This window comes from Carassius gibelio, chromosome A1, assembly GCF_023724105.1.
Source record: "Carassius gibelio isolate Cgi1373 ecotype wild population from Czech Republic chromosome A1, carGib1.2-hapl.c, whole genome shotgun sequence".
NCBI lineage: Eukaryota > Metazoa > Chordata > Actinopteri > Cypriniformes > Cyprinidae > Carassius > Carassius gibelio.
Window position 1 is genome coordinate 16,681,938 of NC_068371.1, and position 26,215 is coordinate 16,708,152.

General features: G+C 38.9%; 1 protein-coding gene across 1 annotated transcript in view; it reads left to right on the forward strand.

The window, feature by feature from the left end:
* Positions 1-22,214, forward strand: part of LOC128015007 (growth hormone receptor-like) — a 67,952-nt gene extending 45,738 nt beyond the window's left edge. Inside the window, exons 3-9 of the mRNA XM_052598768.1 lie at positions 6,613-6,730; positions 6,930-7,099; positions 9,156-9,334; positions 9,461-9,614; positions 9,988-10,075; positions 18,486-18,555; positions 19,289-22,214. Coding sequence (XP_052454728.1) covers positions 6,613-6,730; positions 6,930-7,099; positions 9,156-9,334; positions 9,461-9,614; positions 9,988-10,075; positions 18,486-18,555; positions 19,289-19,900 — 1,391 coding nt within the window. The 3' untranslated portion in view covers positions 19,901-22,214. The remainder of the gene's footprint in view (positions 1-6,612; positions 6,731-6,929; positions 7,100-9,155; positions 9,335-9,460; positions 9,615-9,987; positions 10,076-18,485; positions 18,556-19,288) is intronic.
* Positions 22,215-26,215: the final 4,001 nt, after the last annotated feature.

The window sequence follows — 26,215 nt, forward strand, 5'->3', positions numbered from 1 at the left end:
CAAACACACCCCCACATATCTGCGTCACTGTGTGGGAAGCTTTAAAAAAAAAATGCACAAATGTTCATGCAAAGAAAGGAGGTGTAACTTTTATTCTCTGCCATGTTTTCGAGATGCTTATGTTTCATTGTGAAAGTGAAACTACTTTGTTTGGCCTTCCAAAAGAGGACAATATCCACTTCATCATGCCTAGAGCTGATCCGTGCTGGTCGCTGAGGAAATACATCAAGTTCGCGCTGTGTATCGCCGGATCGTCTTTCACCATGGGTGAAGCGCCGTCCAGCCCGGGGTCAGCAAATGTGGTTGCCGCAAGCCTGCCACTTAAATGGCCGCTTTGTTCTCAAGCCAGCTGGCCGTTCCCCACTCAAGCCTGCCGTGTGTGACACTGTGTGTTTCGTTGTGAAAGTGAAACTACTTTAGAAATCAGTGGTTTACAACACTGATCCAGAACAGTTCAACCCAAATATTCAGATGTGTGCTGGGCATTTTATGGAGGACTGTTTCCTGAACCTGCAGTACAATATGTCTGTGCTAATTGGCTGTTTCTGTAAAGTGGGGCAGTTCCAACTTTGCAAGGACAGTCTGGCGCTTCTGACTCAGCCTGTAAGTATTTTTTTATATTTAAATAATTTGCCACTGATGATTTAAAGAGTGAGTTTTAAGCAGTGTAGAGTAGCGCTTGTTGTTTGTCATTTCTCTGATCACGAATGCAGACATAGTTTATCTTTACTTGGCATGATACACAACGCAGCATGTAGAAACACAGTATAAGTCATTATTGCAACCAGAGAGCACCCTCTCCAGAGTGTTAGTTTAAAGAACTGCATTTCCCATAACACCCTGTCAGAGGTGTCAAGTAACGAAGTACAAATACTTCGTTAATGTACTTAAGTAGAAATTTGGGGTATCTATACTTTACTTGAGTAATTATTTTTCAGCCGACTTTTTACTTCTACTCTTTACATTTTCACGCAAGTATCTGTACTTTCTACTCCTTACATTTTAAAAAATAGCTTCGTTACTGCTATTTCATTCCGGATTGTTATCGTTCATGGAGAGAGAAAGAAAAAAAACCTATCTAGATAAATCGCGCCATCAGGATGGAGTGAATTTGATTGTGGTTGGATGAGAAGTATACACATATACCATTCCGACACCCTATTGGTCCATACGCGATCCATCACATCTGCACATGACACAAATCACATCACACTGCATAGACAGTTTTGGGTTCGTTTATCAAAAAATATATTTCTTAAAAGTAGGTTGGAACCAGTAGTATCCGATCGCCTCAGAGTCAGTCCGCTTAAATTTCTAATGAAACCGGCGTCAGTCCGGTCTCCTCCCGTCTTTCAGCGCGCTCTTCAATCCGCCGACCGCGGTGGAGCAGCGCGAGCTCAAACAGAGACAGAGGACACAAGGTGTGTGTTTACCGATAGATTGTTAGAATATCTGTATCTGTGAAGTTCTTTGTCATAAATACAGTTTACAAAAGGTCACGATCAGTCGGTTTCTCATCTACTGTAAAGTTTCCTTACACTTATTTAAATATACTTAATTTAATCATACGTACTTTATACACACACTGCTGTGCAAAAGTCTTAGGCAGTATTTTCACTTAAAAGAATGGTGTTCGGCCAGTTATTTATATATTTTGCTGTAGAGTGTCAGTATAAAATATCAGTTTACATTTCCAAACATTCATTTTGCCATTGTCAAACTGCTTGATTACTGCACTAGATTATTATTAAAATTAATGGCAAACTACTGTCCTACTGACACATTGCAGCAAAAGATATAAATAACTGGCTTAAAACCCTTTTTTTTGGGGTGAAAACACTATTCTTTCTTTTCCATAAGACTTTTGCACAGTACTGTATTTTAAAAACGAGATTGTTGCTACTTTATAAAGAATGAGCATACAGTCATTCACAGAACTGATTTAAGACAGTGACAGACAGCACTCATCTTAACTAAATATCAGAGTGAGTGACAGAGATACAGCAGAAACATTATGTGTGGTTTTGTATTAAATAATGACCCAGATTGTGAAATACATTTATTAGCCTTAGATTAAGGGAAGCACAACTTGGGAAATGAGAGCATCCAAGGTGAAAGCTATGGATTTATTTTAAATATTTGTAATGTTCTTTAATGTTATCCATATTTTTTTTGTAGTTCTTTTTTTTTTTTTAAGTATCGGTTCAGGCACGTTGAGGCGCCAGTACCATTTTAAAAGTATCGAAAAGGCACTGGACCCTACTTAAAAGTTATTATTTATTTCTCACTACTGGCTCATTTGCCAAATGGGTGCTTTCTCTTCGTCCTCCACAAATTAAGCTACTGTAGGTAGTTGGATAGTGAGACGTTTTAATAAATTATCGTTTGCGATTGATGACACAAATGACAATGTTGTGATATCTAGGCTATAGAGCATCACAGTCCCACCCACAGCTGGTGCCGGAACTAAAAATTCAATGCAATTTCTGCATTGACATTTGGGGTATAAGCCGTTAAAATGTAACCATACATGGTAGACTTAAAACCAGCTACGGCTGTACTAAGCGACAGTATATGCTCATATAAACGTAAAAAGTTCATGGGGCACTAACCTTGTTTTGATCTAAATGCCTTTTATTCGCGATGTCTTGGCTAAGTACTTCATTACCCACAATCCTGAACAATCCCACAATCCCACAGTGATGCATCTGATTGGTGGAGCTCGTATAATCGTCTGGTTAAACCCCTCGAAGGTCCGTGAAGATTGAAGATCATTAATAAAAAAATAAAATAAAATAAAAACCTCTGTTGCGTTTTTGCACGGTAGACTTATCAGTGCAATCATGATCTCCTTGGCTGCCATTGAGAGTTTGGCAGGGAGGTTGGTAACTTTAGTTAGCATTATCGTCCACTTTAGCTAGGCTACTGTAGCCTCCATATGAAATGAGTCATATCAAGCATTTTATAATGCCACTGTCAAAACAATATTTAGCCTAGACATACCTTTTTGTGCATTTACTGAACATTTGTGTAATGGCAACGACATGTGTTGACAACTGAGCGGTGATTGCAGTCAGATACAAAGCACTGCACCATTGCTGACTTTATCGTTAACCACTTTCACACACGTACACAATATATAATTACTGCACATTCACTATATAAAATAAGATTCACAGGAGGAAAAAGTTCGCGCGAGCGGCCGTCATCAGATTTGGATGTCGCTCAAAAGGCTCGTTGCCTCGTTCTCAGTTGTGGCTTCAGTCTAATTCAATGAGGCGCGGTGGTTTATGGGATGAGTAGTTCCTGCGCTCGAAATGAAAATATGTACACAGTCTTGTACCTTTTGAATTTTGGATTTTGTCTTAATTTTTTCACTTGAAATGATATGTTATATGCTTATGAGTTCAGCCGTAGCTGGTTATCCTTACACATGCTCTAAAACTCTTTAGATACGGATTTTTCCGAAAGTGAATGGGAGAAATGAATGGGAAATTTACTTCCGGCACCAGAGCTCTCTCGGGCTGTGGGTGGGACTGTGAAGCTCTATATCAACTTTGTAACTCGTTACCCCCCGAACACTGGACAAAGCAGATGTACCGAATACAAGAAGCTATCAGTCAAGAAGGTATCAGGATCATGAGTTATTTTTCATTTTTAGTTTTTGATTAATCACTTAGATTAATCATTCATTTTGACAGCACTATAATGTTTATTGTAAATAGTCAACCACACAAGAGTAATTGTTTCTTAGCCTGCACCAATGTTCTTGTCCATTGCCCTCACAGAGTCCTGCAGCTAAGCTTGGATGTACATTTACATTCCATTCAAGGTTATTGATGACATGCCTCTGAAGTTTGACTTTTTGCACCATGACAATACTTATTGGCAACTAGTCATCATATCTCTAGCTCTTTAATGTATTTGCATTGTACTAAAATGAGTTCATTTTCAATGGGCATATATGTGGCTGAAACAGGTAGCCTAGTGCATCCCAAACTTTTCAACATGAACATTTTAATATAACATTATAGTCATTATGGCCTTTAGAAAAATGTTTTTTTAGGAGGTGGGGTAGTGCACAATAGGCCCCTGTGGCACGGCCCAAGCTTTTGTTCTTAATGGCATTTTTTTCCTTACATTACTTTTACTTTTATACTTTAAGTAGTTTTTTAAACCAGTACTTTTACACTTTTACTTGAGTAAAAAGCTTGAGTTGATACTTCAACTTCTACAAAAGTCTTTTTAAAACCTAGTATCTATACTTCTACTTGAGTAATGAATGCCAGTACTTTTGACACCACTGCACCCTGTACCTGAGACTGATTGCCAGCACTGGTGTTTCCCATTTCAGTGACCTACTTAAGCAGTCACTAGACTCACAGTCACTGTGAAGTCTTGTTTTGCCAAAGCTAAGACTACTGAGCATTTTCCCCTGTATCCTGATTCTCTGTGCACAACCTTTGACTGTTATTGTTACTCTGTGATTCTCTGCCACCTGCCCCGACATCTGCCTGTAAACCCATTTATGAGTTTGGATTTGTCTCTGATACCCGTTGCTGTTCTCTGATCTTCGCATGTCTGACACTGCTCCCTAATAAAAGCTGCAAATGGATCTCCGTGCCTCTGGACCCTCATTACAATTATAATCAGTATTTATTTTTTTTATTTTTTTTGTATTATTGGTTTTGTCTCGCCGTGCCGGGAGATGGACCACAGACCACAGTATGTTAGGGGGCATAACATTTCCATGACACGCTTGAGGTATTCAGCCAATCATAATGCACTGGATAGCTGACAAAACAGCATACACTTCACTTTTCAGATCGATGAGCTCTGTAAAAATCAGAAAGGCAGGGCATAGAGGAGCAACAATAATGTACATTATGTGGAAAATAATAATAATTATTTTAATTTTTTTTTACCTTAAATCGCATAAACACAATGCATTACACCAAATACACAACATAATATTCTTTTTAGCAATGTCATATGACCCCTTTAATATAAAAATGACCAATCTAAAATTAAACAACTTCTCAAGTGATTCTGTATGAACTCTATAGACTTTGCTGAACCTTTAAGCCATTTTTAACTGCTCATTGCTGTTTATTACTCGGTCACAACGCGCTTTCTGTGTCTGTGCTTTGTAGGAATGAGTAGCGGCTAAATCAGATAAGCATAGTTGCTAGCATTAGCCCACATGTCGTAATCATGGTCGTAATCTCAAATAGACTGAAGGTGCCTGGTGCCTTTGAACAGCAGAGAAACCCGCTTAATGGAGTGTTTTGTGTTGAATTTTGCTCTCAGTAACTAAACTGAAAACTGTGCAATAAAAGAGTCAATATCAGTTATTGAACATGTGCTTGATCTGATTACCACATTTAATTCAAAGCAGCAGCTGTGAATCAAATAAAATAGCTGAACAAATCTATTTGAGTTTGACTGTCAGCAAGGATCAACCTGCTGGTTCGACTTTGACTGGTTTCTCCCAAGGTTTTTTTCTGCATTCAGGGAGTTTTGGTTCCTTGCCTCTGTCACCTCTGGCTTGCTTAGTTGGGGACACTTAATTTCCAGTGACATAGACTTGATTGCAAAGATACTATTTAAACTGAAATTAGCTGGACGATGACATCACTGAATTCAGTGATGAACTGCCTTTAACTGAAAATTTAGTGTTTACTATTGTGCTTTTGCGTTGACACACTATATTGCTATTTTGATACTGTAAAGCTTCTTCGACACAATCTGTATTGTTAAAAGTGCTATATAAATAAAGGTGACGACTATCAATCAAACTTAAATTCAGCTCTGTCTGCACCCACTATCTAAGTCAAATGGGTTAGTTATTATGTGTCATGTTTATAATCGACTATAGCTAATCAGAAGAAAGGAACAATGAACACCAACACTGTTTTTAATTGTCATTAATTTACCACAATAAGATGTTTCATATTTCACTTATCTGCTTGTAGTAGAACAACCTCATCAACCCAAAAGAGATTGATTTATCATGAACAAGTTAAGGTCAACCCTTGAGTTGTTTCTGCACCATTTAGAGTGATCAGTTCCTAAGCAAATGATCAATTATTATAGAATGAGAGATGAGAACCATTGCCTGAATTTCATCACTCGTTTTTGAGACCTAAGCTGGTTTAGTTTTGGTTTAGTTGTGCTGACTTTGCGGACCACCAGTAGATCAGTGCAGCAGTCCAGTCTTGAGATGACGAGAATGGACAAGTAACAATCTCCTTAACTTTAACAGATTATTGAAGTTCAACTATACAGTCACAAAAATAATAACTAGAATTACTTTCAAATCACTTTTCAAAAAAAAATTCCATCTCAGGATCGATAAAAACATTGAAAGCAAATCAAACTCCACTCAACATTAAAGAGATTGAGCATTTAATAGCCATAGACAACAAAACTGCAGCATTCACTCAAAATAAACAGAATGGTCTCATGCATTTCTGTGGATGCTAATACTGTCATAATAGTTTATTGTGCCTTGACTTTAAAAAAGGTTTGAGTTCAGGATGTACTTTGTCACTGCTATGATGAAATAAGCTTCTTCATTGGAACCTTAAGTAATTCTCTCTTACATTGCAGATGGAACAAGGCCATACATTTACTACTGTCGCTCGCCTAATATGGAGATCTTCACCTGCTGGTGGCGGCCAATTGCTAATCAGGATAATGTCACATACACGCTCATATATACCACGGGGTGAGGCATGAATAAAACACACTTTATGGCATGTCAAACTCTTCGAATTATCTGTTTAATATTCAGTCACTTGGATTTATTTTCTTTTTTCACCAGATTAATGTTGTTTATGTAGAGTGTAAATACTGCTTGTAATTATATAATGCAGTGATCCTTGTGAATGCTGTGAAAGGTGAACAGATGCCCTGTCGCCCCGCAGTGAACACGCTCCTCAGGAGTGTCCCGATTACGTGAGCGGTGGCATCAACAGCTGTTTCTTTGATGCCAAACACACTCAGATCTGGGAGATGTACTGCATGAACGTGACCGCACACACACTCACTGGGCCCATCACCTCCAAGAAACATTGCCTGGATGTGGCCGATATAGGTAACTTTAAATCTCCTGCAGTTTTCCCAGTATCAACCACTGAGCTCAGCACAGACTTTCATTTATCTTTTTCAGCTCATCATGCATGCAGTTTTCCTGTAGCAGATATTGAAATATCCCAAAGACATTGAGACTGTGTGTTTATCTTGCCCTACACATTTTTTTTTATTGCCATCAATGTTTCCATGAAGAACCTTTAACATTCATACACTCTTAAAAATAAAAGATCCAAAAAGGTACTTTTTGTTCTATATTTGCTTTGAAATTTAGAGAACGTACTGAATATTAATTTGATTTAGGCTACAAAAAAATAATATATTTGGGTTTAATGCAACATTTAATTTTGGCCCTCAGCCCCCAAGTTAGATTTTTGTCCCTTAAGGGGATACTCCATCCTAAAATGAAAATGTTCTCATTAATCACTTACCCCCATGTTGTTCCAAACCTGTAAAAGCTTTGTTCATCTGCGGAACACAATTTAAGTTATTTTTGATGAAAACAGACTTGAGATTGCCCGTAGACTGCCAAATAAATTACAGTGTCAAGGTCCAGGGAAAGTATGAAAAGCGTTGTCAGAATAGTCCATCTGCCATCATTGATTCAACCGTAACAATATGAAGTGATGAGAATACTTTTTGTACATGAAGAAAACAAAAATAACGACTTTATTCAACAATTTCTCTCCTCTGTGTCTCTCCAAATCAGCTTAGCGGCATTTTGACAAATCTAAGCTTTACGCTGGTGGCGTACACTCTTATGTATCGGCCATGCCACAAGGATACAAAGATTTTTTTACGTGTGTTTACACTTTGGTTTAAAAGACAACAGCGCTGACACATAAGAGCTTATGCCACTTGCGTACTGCTCAGAATTGCCAAAATGGGGCTACGTTGATTTTATTTTAATTTTTTCTCAGCATGAGGAACATTTAAATAATCCCAAGAACCTTTTTCCAATCTAAAGAAACTTTTGTGCAATGAAAAGGTCCTATGGATGTTAAAAGTTTTTAAAGGTCCCATTTTTCGTGCTTTTTTGAAGCTTTGATTGTGTGCAATATAACGTGTTCATGTTTCGCATGTAAAAAAAACACAGTATTTTTCATAAAAATGGGCTGATGACTTCCTTGTTCTATAAAGCCCTTCCTTCAGAAATACGTAAAAAGTTCTGATTGTGCCAGCGGTTCCTGTGTGGTTCCAACATTACACAAGATCTCCGTTCATCTTCGGAACACAGATTAAGATATTTTAGATTTAGTCCGAGAACTCTCAGTCCCTCCATTGAAACTGTGTGCACGGTATACTGTCCCTGTCCAGAAAGGTAAGAAAAACATTGTCTTCTTTTCCGGTCTGTTGTGATATTTCAAAACACTGAAGTTTAATGATATCCAGTTCGTGAACGGACCACTCGATGTAACCAGATCTTCTTGAACCAGTTCACCAAATCGAACTGAATCGTTTGAAACGGTTCGCGTCTCCAATAAGCATTAATCCACAAATGACTTAAGCTGTGAACTTTTTTAATGTGGCTGACACCCTCTGAGTTAAAACAAACCAATATCCCGGAGTAATTCATTTACTCAAACAGTACACTGACTTAACAGCTGTGAAGAGAGAACTGAAGATGAACACAGAGCCGAACCAGATAACGAACAAAAGACTGACTCGTTCTCTAACCCTTTAAGTTTTAAGAGTGAAAGCAACTACAGCCAACCTCCTCAACCACTAACCAAGTCATTAAACTACTGATCTCTCTTCAGACTGTCCAAGTATTGGACCTACATACAGACTAAATGGCCTCCACACAGTTGTAAGCTTTCAGGCCTTCACAGCTTAGTTACTTCATGAACTTTCCTGTTCTAGGTTTCTCATGAGGTTTCCTGAAGATCATAATCAACACTGATGTTTCAATTCAATTCAAGTTTATTTGTTTAGCGCTTTTTACAATACAAATCGTTACAAAGCAACTTTACAGAAAATTATGTTTCTACAATATTTAGTAGTAGCTTATGGTGGTTTCATCATGTTTGTTAATGAGTCTCATGTGTTTCTGTCCACAGTGGAGATCGACCCGCCCTTTAATCTGACTTACATTATGCTGAATGAGAGTTTCTGTGAATCCGGGCACAGTATTTTGTTGTCATGGTTGTATCCAGTTGCCTCTCAAGTGCGTGAAGGATGGATTACGCTCATCTACGAGCTACACTACAGACATCTTGCTCAGCCAAACAACTGGAGGGTACAGACACTGACTCCGTTATCATAACTATAAAGCAGACAGAAGTGAAAACAAACATTTTACCCTTAAAAGAAGGAGGAGGACTCGTAGCTGAAGCTTGTTGTCTGTGTGGTTTGGTGTCTGTAGGTGAAAGAGCGTTTGCGTGAGCCTCATGTGGAGTTGTTGGATCTGCCGGTGGGAACATATGAGTTCATGGTCCGCTGTCGCTCCACTAACAGCAAACACTGGAGCTCTTGGAGCGAGTCCATTAACATCACCATCAGCGGGAGACCTCTGTCCAGTATGTACACACACAGATATGCATGTCTGGTTTACTATCCTTTTGGGGACTCTCCATAGGCGTAATAATTTTTATACTGTACAAACCATATATTCAATTGCCCTACACTGATAGCTACCCCTCAAAGAAAACTTTCTGCAAATTTACAATATAAAAATAAAAAAAAATATTCTGAAAGAATTATAAGGTTCTTTCACCATGGGGTCCTCAATATAGGTACCCACAGTGAAGGAGTCCACATGAGTTGTTGTGTATTCAGGTTTAAGTCCCCAAAAGGGAAGAAAAATATGTACACATACACACACTCACAGACACGCAATAACGTATAAACCCGTCTGTAACGACTGACAGCTGCAGTCTGTCTGTCTTTCAGATCGGATGTTGGCCTTCATCCTTGTGACCAGCATTGCCATTATGGCCTTCCTTATTATTGGTTTTGGCATCATACCACGAGGCAAGAGGTCAGTGAAGTCATGAACCTTGTAGCTCTGTTTTCAGTATTGACAGACTGTCAACATGACATGACTGTCGACACGGATAAATCCATAGATCTGCATGATAGGGTCATGTGATCCAGAGGCTTGATCAGATGTTAAGTTTGTTCACAAAGAATCAAAACCCAGCATATATGTTTCACATTTTCTCTTATTTTGAGTGAAAATCTGCTGTACATTATTGTACCATTTTTAGCTTTGAGGAACACATATAAAACATAAAAAACACAATACTTGAGTAAAAACATGTAAAATATATTAAAATAAGAAAAAATCTCTTCAATCTCTACTTAAGAAGAAAAAAATGTTTTAGATTAAGAAAAAAAAATTCTTCCTGATATGATCCATGTTTCCACCTTTCGAAGATGGTTCTGTCCGACCAAAAACCTAACCTTAAGACAGTCCCTTTCAAGGAAAGACTTAACTTACTGTTAACTTGGTGGCCATATTTGCAAGTCCTCAGGGCAGTTATTTTAGGCATCCAAAACCTAGTCCAATCTAAATTAATGGGGGATACTGAAATCTCAAAAACTGGCAGCTGAACACACAATTAAATTAAATCAGCAACAAAATCTGAAATGAATTGTCCCATTATTGTAGTTCTTTATGCTAAAGTTTATTTTTCAGGCTAGACCAGCCAGTGCACATGTGCAGTCATAAGCACGAGTCTCAGGTTTTTATGAGACAGGGAACTACACTAACCTTTTCCACTGGTGGCACTTGTGCGACTAACATTTTCAGTTACTGGCGCAAAACATGATTTGGTCGCACAAATTTTTTATAGTAAGCCGCTCTGGATAATAATGAAACCGTATTGCATACAGATGTGCTTTTAATTTTACTTGCCATCTGTAATGATAAAAACTCCCTAATCATCGGGAAGGAGGTGGCGGGAACGGGCGCACAATCAAAATGAAACTTTAATAATCACAAAATAAACAAAACAGCACATCAGCCCCTCACGGACGACTGATGCGCACAAATAAAAAGCAAAACATAAACTAAACGCCCAGGCCTGGTCCTCTCTCGTCCTTCACGGTCATCGCTCCGAGACCGGTGGTGGGTCGCAGGTGTTGCTCATCTCCAAATCACCTCACTCCTCATTCCCACGTCCCTCGGCCCCGCCCCACTCGTCACATACCCCCATCGCCCCTCGCAGGCCGGGGGGGGGGGTACCCTCAAGACTGCGCTCTACCCCCCCCCCTTCCCTCAGGGGGGGACCACTCATGGGGACCTGTGGGAACCTGGGGGTAGGACAGACAAGGCGAGAGAAAAGGAGATGGAAGGAGGAGCGACAGAGACGAGAGAGGGGAGAGAGAAAAAAAAATCCGGTTTCCAGACGCACTGCTCCTCGGCCCTCCACCAGCTCGGTGGTCTCCTATGCGGTGCCTGGCGGTGGCACTGGACGGTCCTTGGCGGACGGCACAACACTCCTCCGGCGCCCAGTGGACGGCGACGGCTCAATCAAAATGAAACTTTAATAATCACAAAATAAACAAAACTCTCACGGACGACTGATGCGCACAAATAAAAAGCAAAACATAAACTAAATGCCCAGGCCTGGTCCTCTCTCGTCCTTCACAGTCGTCGCTTGAGTTTTATATCCTTCCATCTCCTACATGGGACTCGAGACCGGTGGTGGGTCGCATGTGTAGCTCATCTCCAAATCACCCTACCTGGCCTCACTCCTCGTTCCCATGTCCCTCGGCCCCACCCCACTCGTCACACCATCTTTTAAACCACATGTCTTCTTGTTTTATTTCTTACAGTACCCACAGTGCATTGCTCCGTCTTGGTACCTTAACCCAGGGCCGCAGCTTGGGTTAGAGGGGCCCTGGTGCAGGTTGTACCAGTGGGCCCTGTTTGAAATGGTTTAATATTAACTGTATGTTCATTCTATTTATTTATTTATTTGTGCTATTTACACAATGTCCAGAAACTAATTTAAAATACACAGTCAAACCAAAATGTGTTCAGACACTGTCAACATTTCTCACATTATCACACTTTATTTGTTATAGTTTAGAAATTGGTAATAATATATGACAAGAACTCAGAGTTAAACTGTGTCAGAACAAATACCTCTTGATAATGTTAGATAACTTTGATAGAAAGATATGTAATGGAATAATAATAATAATAATAATGCATTTTATTTCATGGCGCCTTTCAGAACACCCAAGGTTACCTTACAAGCAATATACAGGTCACTACATAAGACAAAATAAACAACAAACAAACAGCATATACATATAAAGTCAACAAGCAATCGCTATTGCGAACATCGAGGGGAAGAGAGTTCCATAGGCGGGGGGCAACATAACTAAAAGATCTGGCACCCATAGTAGTAAGTCGAATCCGAGGTACCACAAGAGAAATTGAAGATGAAGATCTAAGTGCACGTGAAGGAGTATTGTGGTGCAAGGTATATTAAGGTATTGTGGTGCAAGATTATGAACTGCCTTATAGGTGAGTAGCAAGATTTAGAATTCAACTCTATATTTTACTGGAAGCCAGTGCAATTGCTGGAGAACCGGAGAAATGTGATCAGTATAAGGTGTTCTAGAGAGAACACGAGCTGCAGAATTTGGAGGGACTACATGTGAGAAGAGCATTGCAGTAGTCTATACGTGAGGTGACTAGTGCGTGAATGAGAACTGCAGTATTATTATTTGAAAGAAATGGACGTAGATGATTAATATTGCGCAAATGGAAGTATGCAATCCGTGTGATATTATTAATCTGAGCTTTAAAAGATAGTGTGCTATCCATGATGACACCCAAACTTTTAACCTGAGAGGAAGGACAGATGCAGTATTATCAATGTGTAAAGAGAAACAATTAGATTTAGACACAACAGATCTAGTGCCAACAAGCAGAGCCTCAGTTTTATTGCCATTTAATTTCAAGAAGTTTGCTGAAAGCCAGTCTTTAATTTCAGCTAAACAGCTTGACAAAGATGGCAGAGGAAAAGAACCGGTAGGTTTGGCAGACAGGTAAAATTGGGTGTCATCCACACAACAGTGAAAATGAATACCATATTTCCTTAAAATATTACCAAGAGGGAGCATATATATAATGAAGAGAAGTGGGCCCAAAACAGAACCTTGGGGAACACCAGTGGTGACTGTATATAGTCTTGAACTAAAACCTTTTAATTGAATACGCTGACTGCGTCCAGATAGATATGAACTAAACCAAGACAGAGCAGTGCCAGTAAAACCAATGGAAGCTAATCTGTCAAGAAGTACGTTATGTGAGACAGTATCAAAGGCAGCGCTCAAGTCAAGAAGGACAAGTATAGTTAAAAGCTCAGAGTCAGCTGCCAACAGTTGATCATTGGTTATTCTGACAAGAGCGGTCTCAGTGCTGTGGTGGGGACGAAAACCAGATTGGAATTGTTCATACAAGTTATTATTGGACAAATTTGAATTGCAATACACTTTTCAACTACCTTAGAGATGAATGGAAAATTTGAAATTGGACGAAAATTTTCAAAATCAAATGGATGACACCCTGGTTTCTTAAGCATGGGTGTAATAATAGCAGATTTAAGAGATGGAGATACAAAACCAGAACCAAGTGAAGCATGAACAATTTTAGTAATCAACGGCAAAAGGGCTGGTAAACAAGCTTTTACTAAAGGAGTTGGTAAAGGGTCTAATTGACAAGTCGAAGATTTAGATTTACCTATCAGACCCACTATCTGTTGAGTAGTTGGTAGTGTAAAGATAGAGAAGACAGAGTGGGGAGGTGTATGAGTGATAGACTGACAGGAGTCATTGTGAAGAGTACCAGTAAGTAATTGCCGATGTACATTTTCAACCTTAGATGTAAAAAAAGTCAAAAAGCGATCACATAAGTCAGTGGAATACATATCAGATGGCAAAGAATCAGGTGGTTTCAGAATATTGTTTACCACCAAGAAAAGAGACCTAGAGTTCCCATTGCTAACTCCAATTACATTGGAGTAGTAATCGGATTTAGCTGTAGTCAGTGCATTTTTATAATTTTGAATATGTTCAGCATACATGTCTTTATGAACAGTAAGGCCAGACCTGACGTACAGCCGCTCTAACCTACGGCCTTTAGTTTTAAGTTCACGCAGTTCAGGTGTAAACCAAGGAGCTGAATGCACAAATGAAACCCTTCGAGTTTTCACGGGTGCGAATTCATCTAAAAGCATGTTCAGTCCATCATTGTAATATTTTACCAGTTCATCAACAGTAGTGAAATCAGATTTACTGAAAAAGATGGCAAGTTCATCAGCAAGAGTAGGCAAATCAATGTTCTTAATATTCCGAAATGTAATGGGGCGACACAGGTTTACTTTAAAAATGGCCAGTTTGGCACAAAATGAGACCAGAAAGTGATCTGATATGGATAGATCAGAAACAGTACAATTCAAAGGTGTTATACTAGAACAGCAAACAAGATCAAGAGTATGCCCCTTAGTATGAGTGGGCAGTGTGTTAAATTGTTGTATACCAAAGCAATCCAAACATGATAAAAATTTGCTTGTAAATGCATTACTGACATTATCTGTATGAATGTTAAAATCACCCAGAAGGATAACATTTGAAGATATGGAACATAGATAAGTCAAGAGTTCAGATAATTCAGTTAAAAAGGCATTATTGCTCTTGGGAGGGCGGTAGATAGTTATGAGAATGGTGGGAATCGCACCATTGATTTTTATGGCAATTGACTCAAAAGAAGAATATGTAGACAAAGTTAACTGAGATTCTTTCAATTTATTTTTATAAAGTATTGCTAGCCCCCCTCCCCTTCCCGTATCACGAGATTTACAAACATAACTATATCCTGGGGGAACACACTCGTTTAGATGGAAAAAGTCGTCTGGTTTCTGCCATGTCTTAGTTAGACAGAAAAAGTCAAACTCCCGGTCAGACAGTAGATCGTACACCAGGGGTCCTTTGGTGGAAAGCGATCGTATGTTAAGTAATCCAAAGAAAAAATTGTTTTTACCAGAATCGTTGCCAACCGATCTGGCCGGGTTGATTAATACACTGCTATTGACAGTCCGTGTAAACCTCCTAGGCCGGCGTGGTTTAGATGACCAAAAGGACCGTATTTGACATGAGTCATCGGTGTTATCAACCAAAACTTCAGACAACTGTCAGCATGACAATATTTACACAAATATCCATACTTTGTTGAACAGTTACCAAGCAAGCAATGCTTAATTTTGTGAAAAGGTTGCATTAGCAATTAAAGAAAGAAACACTTAAGCAAAATAAATGGTCAGGTCCCTAATTAATTAATTAATTAAGAATTGTTTTAATCAATTTCACTGGTAGTCTACAGTATGAAGAATTTGAGGGGATAATATTTCACAGTTCGCTGTATTTTGCTATAATCACTTACATAAATGAAGTAGTGTTTTTAAAAAATATATAAAAAATTATATTTGATATTATATTTGACAAAGATATTTTTGGTTTGACTGTGGATAAATTCATGTTAAAACTACAATGTAATTCAGTCAAGAGCAGTAAGTGATTTACTTCCATTTTCATACATTAAAGACACTGACAGCAGAGCTAGTAAATTAGGCCCGGTCACTTTAAGAGACAATGCATCCATTATAATGCAGAAATCCCAAGTCTCCTGGAAGTTCCGGGAGTCTCCCGCATATTGAAAGCGGCTCCCTGAGACCCGCAAATGAGTTAAAATCTCCCGGAATCTAGACCGAGCGAGCAAAAGCGTGCCTGCGAAACAGATACTGTGTTTCAAACCGTGTAGCGCGCGCACGGCAGAGAGGGAGAGGGAGCGAGAGACCTTGCGTGTGTGTGCGAAGCGCATGTCAGACAGAGAGCATCCTGATTGGCCTGTTTCTGCAAATCAACCAATCAATTGTCAGTGTGGGCGGGCTTTTATCTCTTCTCCCGAACAAAATTAATCAGTTATATCTATCTAGAAACAGGAGCACCATGGCAGAGGCAAAAAAAAAAAAGTATAAGACACATTTTACGGCAGACTACACGAAAGTGTACCCCTGTCTTATAGATGTAAAACATAATGACAGGCTACATGAAAACCACAAACTCTTTAGACCTGTTTAAAGTTGTAATGGAAAATAAATAAAAGCAGTTTACATAAATTGTTTAAGCAGATTATATAAATAGTAAAAGTAATCTACATATTTAAACATAATTAACGAATAATTACATAGGCCTATAGCTTATAGAAATAATATTTTAGGAGGCTAAGTGCAGGGAAGTTCTCCCATTCAGATAGGCAAAGTCTCACTGAGAAGGTGACTACAGCTGAGATGTATTTGCTTCCTTTTTTTTGGGGGGGGGGGGGTCTTCGGGATACCTCCCTGAAATGACTTTTTGCAGGTTGGGATGTCTGATAATGATACATATCCAATTTCTCTCCAACTCTTTACTTTCACTTAAGACATAACCACAGACTTTTCCAACACACTTTCCAAGACAGGTATCTTGACATATTTAGTATGTGTTTATCGGTACAAAAGCAAGAAGACCTTGAGAAGCATCTCTGCGTGCGCCCTGAACACAACGGTGCTGAATTGGGCTCTTTCGGTTTTCGCTCTTTTTTTTCTGTTTAAACTGAGATTTGTATTTGTTCGTTCAGGTGCAGGAGAACGCTAATGTCCTGAAGGAGAGCTCGGTTCATTGTTGCTGTCCGTGAGATGCGGCTCTCTCGTGAGAGAGAAAAAAAATTTGGGTCGCAATGTCATTTCAAAAGGTCGCATATCCGACCATTTTGTTTGCAGTGTAGTTCCCTATGAGGACTGGAGCTTCTAACGGCAGCTGCAGTGATGCAATGACTTTACCAATTAGTAATTGACTCTTTCATTAAGTAGGCGGGGCATTGCTTGTTGCATTTTCTCCCATTCATAAGTAATAGGCGTGAACTGTCTTTTTATATCTGTAATCTTTGTCAAAGATCACCTGCATTGTGGGGAAATGGATTAATAAACATACAAAATGATGTTAATCTGAAAATGAAAAAATGCAAAAAGGTATCCATGAGGGTAAGAGTTAAGGAGATACTGTTAGGTAAGTATAAAAAAAAAAAAAACAGTACAAGTCTATGGCAAATCCCCACTACGAGACCAAAATAAAAAATGTGTGTGTAATTAGTTTATATATTTAGAATTGAATTACTTATATATAGTGCTGGGCAACGGTTAAACTTTTTAATCGCGATAAATCGCATGATTGTCTGTGATTAATCACATTGTTATGCACAAAACTAATAATGCCTTCAAAAGTATTTCATTTAAAAGTACTGCTATATGACCAAAAGTGCAATAACATTGGTTTCCAAGCACTTTAAACAAATAAGGTGCTTTTTTACAGCAGTATTCCTTTTACATCATAGCAGTTAAAATATTTCTTAGAAATCTTAACTTATAACATTAATGTAACTAATGACCTGCAAGATCACAGGACTCGACTCGGCGCGGGACAACACTTGATGTGCGGGTAGAGACTCGTCTGTGCAGGATGTGGGAGAATAATTAGGCTCACTCTTTGCCATCTTAACCCCCAAAACCTGGTTCGTTTGACTAGTGTGATCCTTTTCGTTTAGCAGTCCCTGGCTCAGTTGGAAGAGGTGGGCAAGAGCACAGTTTAGTTTTATATAGATCAGTGAGTGTGAGCCCATCTGCACCAGAGTGCAGATCTTCTGATACGTACTGCATGATTGTGTGAATATTTATGAGCAGCAAAAGCACTAGATGTGTACAGCAATATATTGTGAGAGGGCTGTGTTACTGCATCCCATACGACTCAATATAATAAACCACGAAGTTAACAACACAATGCACTCCACTGTGCTGAGAAAGCGCTTCTCTGCTGTCTTCACATGCTATCGGAAACTTTCTATTTCCCATTTATGAAGTCGTGATTACAAGCTTGTTGCATTCTTTTCTGTTGTTGGTGAATGCTGATGCTTAGCCTCAATAATTTGACCGGGAGCATCCCCTCCTGTGATCCAAGATTTGTCTGTATGTGTATTCAGAGCCAGTGAGCAACGGACTTTCATAATAATAAAAAAAACTGCATTAACGTGCGATAAAATATTTGTTGGTATTAATCAATTAATACATTAACGCGATAATAATGCTTGCCTAGCCCTACTTAAATATTATGAAGTGATTTAAATCTGACAGAAACCTGTTTTTGTAAAAATGGTATAAAAATTCAGTAAATTAAGAATTTAAATTGTAAAAATTTTTTGTCTGTAATGGTTAGTGTGTGGGTTAGGGTTAGGTTACATTATTTATAAGTAGCTGTTTATTATCATTTATATAACAATGTCTGTGTGTTTTCTATTATTGTCCAATTGACATTTTACTCTCCTCGTGTTCTTTCTGCAGAATTAGATCATTCTTCCTGCCACCAATTCCCAAACCGCGCATCCGAGGGCTTGAACCTGTTCTGCTAAAGGTCTCACTGTTCTGTCAAATATCACACACCTGCTCAGACTTACACTGTTTGAATTATTAGTAGTGTTAAGATGAACCATAACTAGCACCATTACTGTTCAAACCTCTAACAATCAACTGCATAGCAACATCATGACAACCAGCACAACACCTGCTATGTATACATGCACAATTTGTGGTTCAATCAGACTGAATTCATTCCGATTGATGAATCTGAATGTAGTGTTTACATGAACGCTAAATAAAGTGATTGGGTTGATGTGTGTGTTTATATGTTACAAGTTTCAAATCTGAATATATATTTTTTTAAATGCGGACACTGCACAAATACAGAGTTTGGCACTGTTTGCACATAATAAACACTCTTCCACATGGTTTCTTTATTTGTTTTTAACAGCAGAATTCATATTTATCCATTTATGAAGAACAGCTCATTCAGCACATCATACTTCATTACACTATTTCTGCATCATTGCACATGCACAGTCCTTTCCATGTCGGGGTACAATTCAGTCGAGTGTATACATGCACTCTCAATCATATTAGAAAAGGAATAAACAACACCCTTCAATCCAATCAAAATTTAATTTCCGATTTAGCCATCAATCCGATTACAAATTAATTATTCGGTTGCATGTAAACCTATTCACTGTTGAATGATTTATTAGAAACCATGTGAGGAACTTAATCTGAAGAAGCATTTGCTTTACCTTTGTCCTTTCTTGTCCCTCCAGAACGGGAAGATTGACGAGATTAATCGTCATTTCTCCAGTTTTCACGGCTATAAGTCACCACAGTACTGCATGGAGACGTGGTACCAGGTGAGCGTGGACATGTGTCCGCCTTCGATGGCCAACAGTTTCCCGTCTCATTATAAACACGAGGATGTGCCGATCACACAGCACGTCACCTGCCCCGATGGACAACAGTATGTTCAGACAACCTGCAGTCCTGCTCCTCACTGTTGTAGCCCCGCCTCCTACTGTGAGGGAATCACGCCCCCTCAAAACTCTGGTCACGCCCACCCTGAGCTTGTGTCCACTCCAGGCATGGACTACAGCATGATTCTAAACTCGGCCCCTGCACCACCTCCGACTCAGGACTTCTATACATGTGTGAATGGCTTGATGCCTGGTGGGGTGCTGCATCTGGTACCCTGCCTGCCTGACATGCTGAAAAACATGCCCTACCTGCAGTTTAAAGAGGGAGCGGATGATGGCATGGACAAGAGCAGTCAGCTAGCGGTACTGCTGGAGAAGCAGATGGAGGCGCTGTTGAGCGTGAGTGAAACAGACCCAAGCGAAGCTGCCAAGCCTTTGCTACCTCATTCATCAGACACAAACTGAGAGAAAATAAGCAAATGCTGCAGTGTCTGGTAATGCACGTGACATACAATCCCACCCACTCTGCCTCATACTCACACTAACACAGCCCGAGAGTTATGCAGTCTGTGCTGGTTTGTTTTGATAGGAAATATTACTGGTGTTTTAGTTCAGAATGAGTACATTCGCATGCAGGAAGGCTGATTCACAGCACAAGCGTCAGCACAGCATATTTTTTCACTGCTTATATTAAGAAATTAGGTTGTTCACATTGAAGCATGAGTCTACTTTTGCAACGATGGTCCTGCACAATTAAAGTAACAACACATTGTTGATGGACTAAATGAAAAATTTTTTGAATTAGAGAAAGTCATGTAAATTATTTAGTTACCATTCAGATGCATATTTCCATATTTATGTAAATAAGATTTTACAGGTTATTAAGGTTGTAATATTTATCAGCAACTTAATTCTGATGACTGTCATAATGCTTGTTTCTAAGTAAAACAGTGACTGTAGTTAACAGTTCACGTGGTGTGAAACAGGCAAGAGTCACTGTCGTTTATTTCATACAGAGAGCAAACAGATAATCACTAATCATTGTTGAGTGTTTGTAATGAATCTTTCAGTCAGGACAGTCATGGTGTTTAATAAATGAATGTTAGGCTGAGCGAAACAGACTGACTTTTAGTTCTCATGATGATCCTTCAGCCGATGAAATCAATCTTTCATAACTGCGGTTCATGTTAGGAGAGAGAAGCATCAGTAAATCACCATATAAATGGAGCTCGAAGCCAAAACATGAGCTTCAACAGAATCTGCTGTTTGGTGGATGATGAGCCTAAAGGAAGCAAGAGAGAGAGATTATTAGGGCTGAAATGATTCCTCGATTAACTCGATTACAAAAAATGATCGAGGCAATTTCCTCTGCCTCGAAGCTTCTTTTAATTTATTTTAAATCTCACATAAGGTTCTTTCGCAATGATTTTTTTTAATGTGACACAATTTACACTTTAACGCGGAATGGCACAGAATACATTTCGATTTGAATTAATCAAAAATAGGTCATTGTACTTACATCAGTTCACGATATGGACTAATATCTGTAAATATTAAGACGTAACAGTCTATTGAAATATGAATCCTGCATGTTCTGCGTGTCTCTGTTAATGAATGGAGCAGAAGTGCGAATTCCTTTATCACACACACTGAAGCGCGCGCCGCTTGCGGTGATTTCAGCATCTGCTGTCTCACTAAATAAGGACGTGAACACATGAACAACATCTCCAGAACTGCTCTGACAGTCACTTCATCAGCATTTGATTTCATCGTTTGATTTGAGTAAAACTAGTGTCACATCACATACACAGAACTGTAAAGGTATGTCAACCCGTCAAAATAAAAGTCCAGTTAAAGACTATTGTTTAGCAGAATGTACATAGCCTAAAAAAAAAAAACTAACATTTTTGAGGTTTATTCACACAACATTGCTTCCATGTTTTATTTTTAATAGTAAATCCCCTTTGTTTACCAAAAAGTTAAGTTAATTTTCAATAATTAAAAGATAAATTAAATTAATGTTTAATGTGTTTAATATTTAATGTGCATCTCAGTACAGACAGAGAAACAATGGGTACTAATTAAATGTTTATTTTTGATGTAAAAAAAATTCTAAAAAAGGAAACTTAGTTGTTCATTTTAAGAGACCCATGATACTTATTTTCTCTTGCATAATTAATATTGCACTTTAATTAAGCAAAAACACATTTTATCCGATTACTCGATTAATCGATGGAATTTATGGTAGAATACTCGTTTACTAAAATATTCGATAGCTACAGCCCTAGAGATTATCATATAGAGGAGATGAGATCACAGACTTCATGGACAGAGCAAATTCTGGGGTTGAACTAGAAACGACTCAAATGAGGAAATCATGTTTATTTAATGGACAGAAGGAAGATTAAAGAGGGAAATCTCAATCCATCACATGTCATCCATGACCAGTTACGCATACAACTCTCAATTTATAGTGGAGAAATATATAGCTTTATTTGAATAAAGATGTCATGGACAAGTGTCCTCTTGCAGTCATATGATTCAGGTTTTATTCAGTTTCAGTTATTCAGTTATTCAGAGCCTGAGTCTCATCCAGATGTGCTTTATGGTGAATTGACATGAGAGCAAAGAATGTGTCACTCAGTTCATATGCTGAGGAAAATGAAGAATATGGAAAAGATGTATTCCAGTGCTCAGATTCAAACCATCACTCTTCATGTCTTTGTCATTTCAAATGAAACCATGCAGACTGCGTTATCTCTCATAGACTACACTGTCACACACATATATAGCTGAATTCAAGGTTTATCATAAGTGATCACAGGGCTGTTCATGCCAAACCTGCTGCTGTGTGACAGCCTCTTGCTTGATGAATTTCTGGAGCAGATGTCAGGAAACAATCGGCCGTTCAGGCTGGAGCTAAAGAACACTTTCAGACCTTGAAAATCAGATAATGCAGGAATATTTTTTAAATATTGGACAAATGAGAGAACTGAAAAATATTCTGCCATTCACACACTTCACTGTGATTCTCATCCAGTGTCTGCTGTTGGATGTCTAGATGTAATTCTTATTTTATTTTCATTTCGGGAACAAGAAGCATTTACAAGCCATGAATACAAAAATATGCACACTAAAGACAACACTATGACAACACTTCACGAGATGAGTGTGATTACATGAGTGTGCTAAATGTCAAACACTAACAGTGACCTGCATGAAGCAGAAATTTGTTTCTGATTTCCATCAGAATAAATATTTTAAAAAAATAAAAAAACTCGTTGAGCAAGTGATGATGTAATGAATGTGTAGTTGGGATGATGAGCCACAAGACGCAATCTCATTAGTGTTCTACTGATGCATTGTACTTTATACACTGATCCTCAGACAGTGAATAAAGCAAAACAATCACTGTGTTCATAAGCAGCATCAACAACAGGCTAAACTGAATAGTTCATAATGGCCTCACGTGGTGAATGTTGAGGCTTTATTATATTAGACTACAGCACTTTCAATGAATACAATGAACTCTGGAGTTAGTGTTTAAAGTATTAGACCCAAACCCCACATAATACACAAAATTAAACCAGCATGAAAAGTAGCTTGTTTGAACTTTGTCAAATGTTTGAGCGACAGATATTATTGTAAGCAAAAATGTTAATTGAAATCTCTGTTGTAATTTGTAAATGTGCTTGTTATTTGATCACTTTTAATTTTGACATTTGTTTAATGTTCATTGCTAGAAATCAATCAGGGTTTTAATTGTGTAACGTATCCCCAATGTTGCAGAAAGTTGTACCTAAATCGTGTTTCTGCAGGTTCAGCACCTTCATTCGCTATACATTATTCCATTTTGTACTGTATTCTTAAAGTGTGCCATATATGAAGTGTGTATGAGTATAAGCATGTGTGAAAAAGAGGGTAAATGTGTGTGTAAGCGTGTTTGCATGTGTGCACATGGTTTTATATCTGTGCATTAGAAAGACTGAAGCAGGATTTTTTTTTTTTCAAAACTTTCTCAGACTCATGTCAGTTCATTTTTCAGAAATATTTCTTCTTGATTTTCCTCTAGATTACTTGTCATTGGCTGTTTCTCTGTGGTTAATGTTATGTGTCTGTGCCTTACTCATGTACGTTTTTCCTGTTGTTATAAATGTTATCAACACTCCACTTGATACCTGCAGATGAACTATAGAAACACACTAGAAAGGTGCGTATATATTTTAAGAAAGATTAATATAGTAATATGTCTGCTATAACAGAATTACAGTATATATTATAATTATAAAGTTTTTGTACATTAGATGATTTTTGTCTGCTTTCAATAAGCTTTTGTTTCTAACATTCCCATACGGTCAAATAAATATGAACTGAAACACGTGTGTGCATTGTGTTTTTTTGGTTTACACAAAAACAAAAACTCAAAATGATGTTCAGACATAGTGTTTGGGCATCCACACACATTGAACCATGTGAAATGTTGGAAGGTCAAAGGAATCAGTAGATCAACTCATTTCAGACTGCATTTAATAATTAGAGAATAAATGTATTTGTATTCATGTGGAGCTTTGACATTTAATTATGAGAGCAAAAAGTGTGGTTTCAGCAGATGAGAAGCATGGGGTTTATCAGCTCTGGACTCACCATCAGCCGGGAGCAGGTTATTCTGACGCAGACATTTGGCTCACTGATTAGAGTGGAATTAGATCACTTTGCAGGTTATGCAAGCATTTGAAGATGTGTTGGATTTTTATAGTCTAGAAAAATATTCTCTATGCTAAATTATATAATAAAAAAAAAGTTGAAAAAGAATATAGTAAACAGTAGGCTAAACAAAGCATAAAATTAACCATTAGAAAGATTAAGAACACTGATATGTAGATGATTTCTGCTATTTAGGCTACTGATAATAAAAGATGTCTGAGACTGTATGTACAGGTAACACTGGTCTGAACAAAGAGATCAACAAAGTTAATTTCTCTTTTGAACGTTCACTTCACGTTGCGTATGGGGACAACTCCTGTTTACCATGGTACTGAAGCCTGATTTGTTAACTTTTGTGTAGTTACACAAACCAGTGGCTCTCTAGTCCGCCAAAATAAGTGTAGCCAACCTCTATATAAGTTGGCTCAGACCAGCATTTCATCAGAATCTTCTCCTCCTTCAGGGGAAGCTGTGGCCTAATGGTTAGAGACTTGGACGGGGACAACTCCTGTTTACCATGGTACTGAAGCCTGATTTGTTAACTTTTGTGTAGTTACACAAACCAGTGGCTCTCTAGTCCGCCAAAATAAGTGTAGCCAACCTCTATATAAGTTGGCTCAGACCAGCATTTCATCAGAATCTTCTCCTCCTTCAGGGGAAGCTGTGGCCTAATGGTTAGAGACTTGGACTAGTTACCCGAAGGTTGCTGGTTTGAGTCTCGGTGCTGGCATGAGTTGTAGGTGGAATGAACAATACTCTCTTCCACCCTCAATACCCATGGCTGAAGTGCCCTTGAGCAAGGCACTGAACCCCCAGTTGCTCCCTGGGCACTGGATATATAGCTGTCAACTGCTCCAGGTGTGTGTTTACTTCTCACTGCTGTGTGTGTGCATTTGAATGGGTTAAATGCAAAGCACCAATTCTGAGTATGGCTTTCACTTTGCTGACCCTATGCTGAAAAAAGAAATTGTTCACTGCCTTTGAAGAGCCCTGGCAGTGGAAGAAAGTCTTCCCCTGAAGCCATTGGAAGTCCCAGCTCTGTCTACATGGTCTAGAGTGGACTCAACTAATCCGGGTTCTGACAAGGGCTGTGGAGGAACTCTACCTCGATTGAGTGGCCCCAGAAGAGCCCACCCCCGGCCTCCTCGACTAGTGGTTCTTAAAGAGACATCGTCAACCATCCTCACGACAACAGCCAGTTTCATTTATGACTGCGATCCATGACGAGCAATCATACTTGCCGCATGTTAATCCTTCTACTACAGCTGCTCTCACCACTGAAGAGAAATGGTACAGTAAGCTCTCCCCTCTCGATGAGGCAGTGGCTGCCCACCTCTGCCCACCATTTACTCGAGGTCTAAAGACTGCAACACATCCATCTAACCCCTGCAGGTTAACGTCCTCCTTGGCCAATAGGGCTTATGCAGCAGCTGACCAGGACAGCTCAACCCTGCAGATGATGTCGGTGCTCCAGGTATTTCAGGCCAAACTTCTCAGTGATATGAATCTGTGCATTACCAATGTGACTGTTCAGGTGATCAGCAAAGCCATTGCCAGTCTGGTGGTGTTGGAGTGCCACCTATAGCCCACCTCACAGAGATAAGGGATGAGGAGAAGATGGTCTTCCTTGACTTCCTTGTCAGCTCCCCATTGCCACATGGTGATGCCATGCTTTAGAGGCGTCATTCAGACTTTGGTACTGGACAATGAAAGACATGTTCTCTGGTCTGAAGTAAATACACTGCTTGCGGTGGTGCCATAGAATGGGTCCCCTTAGCAGACAGAGAGTGGGGTTTTTACAGCTCCTTCCACATTCCCAAGAAAGATGGTGGGCTCAGACTAGTTCTCAATCTCAGAAGACTGAAATGTGCTCTCATGAGAAGGCCATTCTGAATGTTGACTTAGATCCTTGCGCAAATTTGTCCTGAGGACTGGTTTCTGGATTTGAAAGACGCATACTTTCATATACTGATAACCCCCTGTCACATTCTTGAGATTCACATTCGAGGGAATATCCTATCAATATACATTCCTGGCTTTCAGGCTGTCCCTGGCCCCCTGCTCTTTTACAAAGTG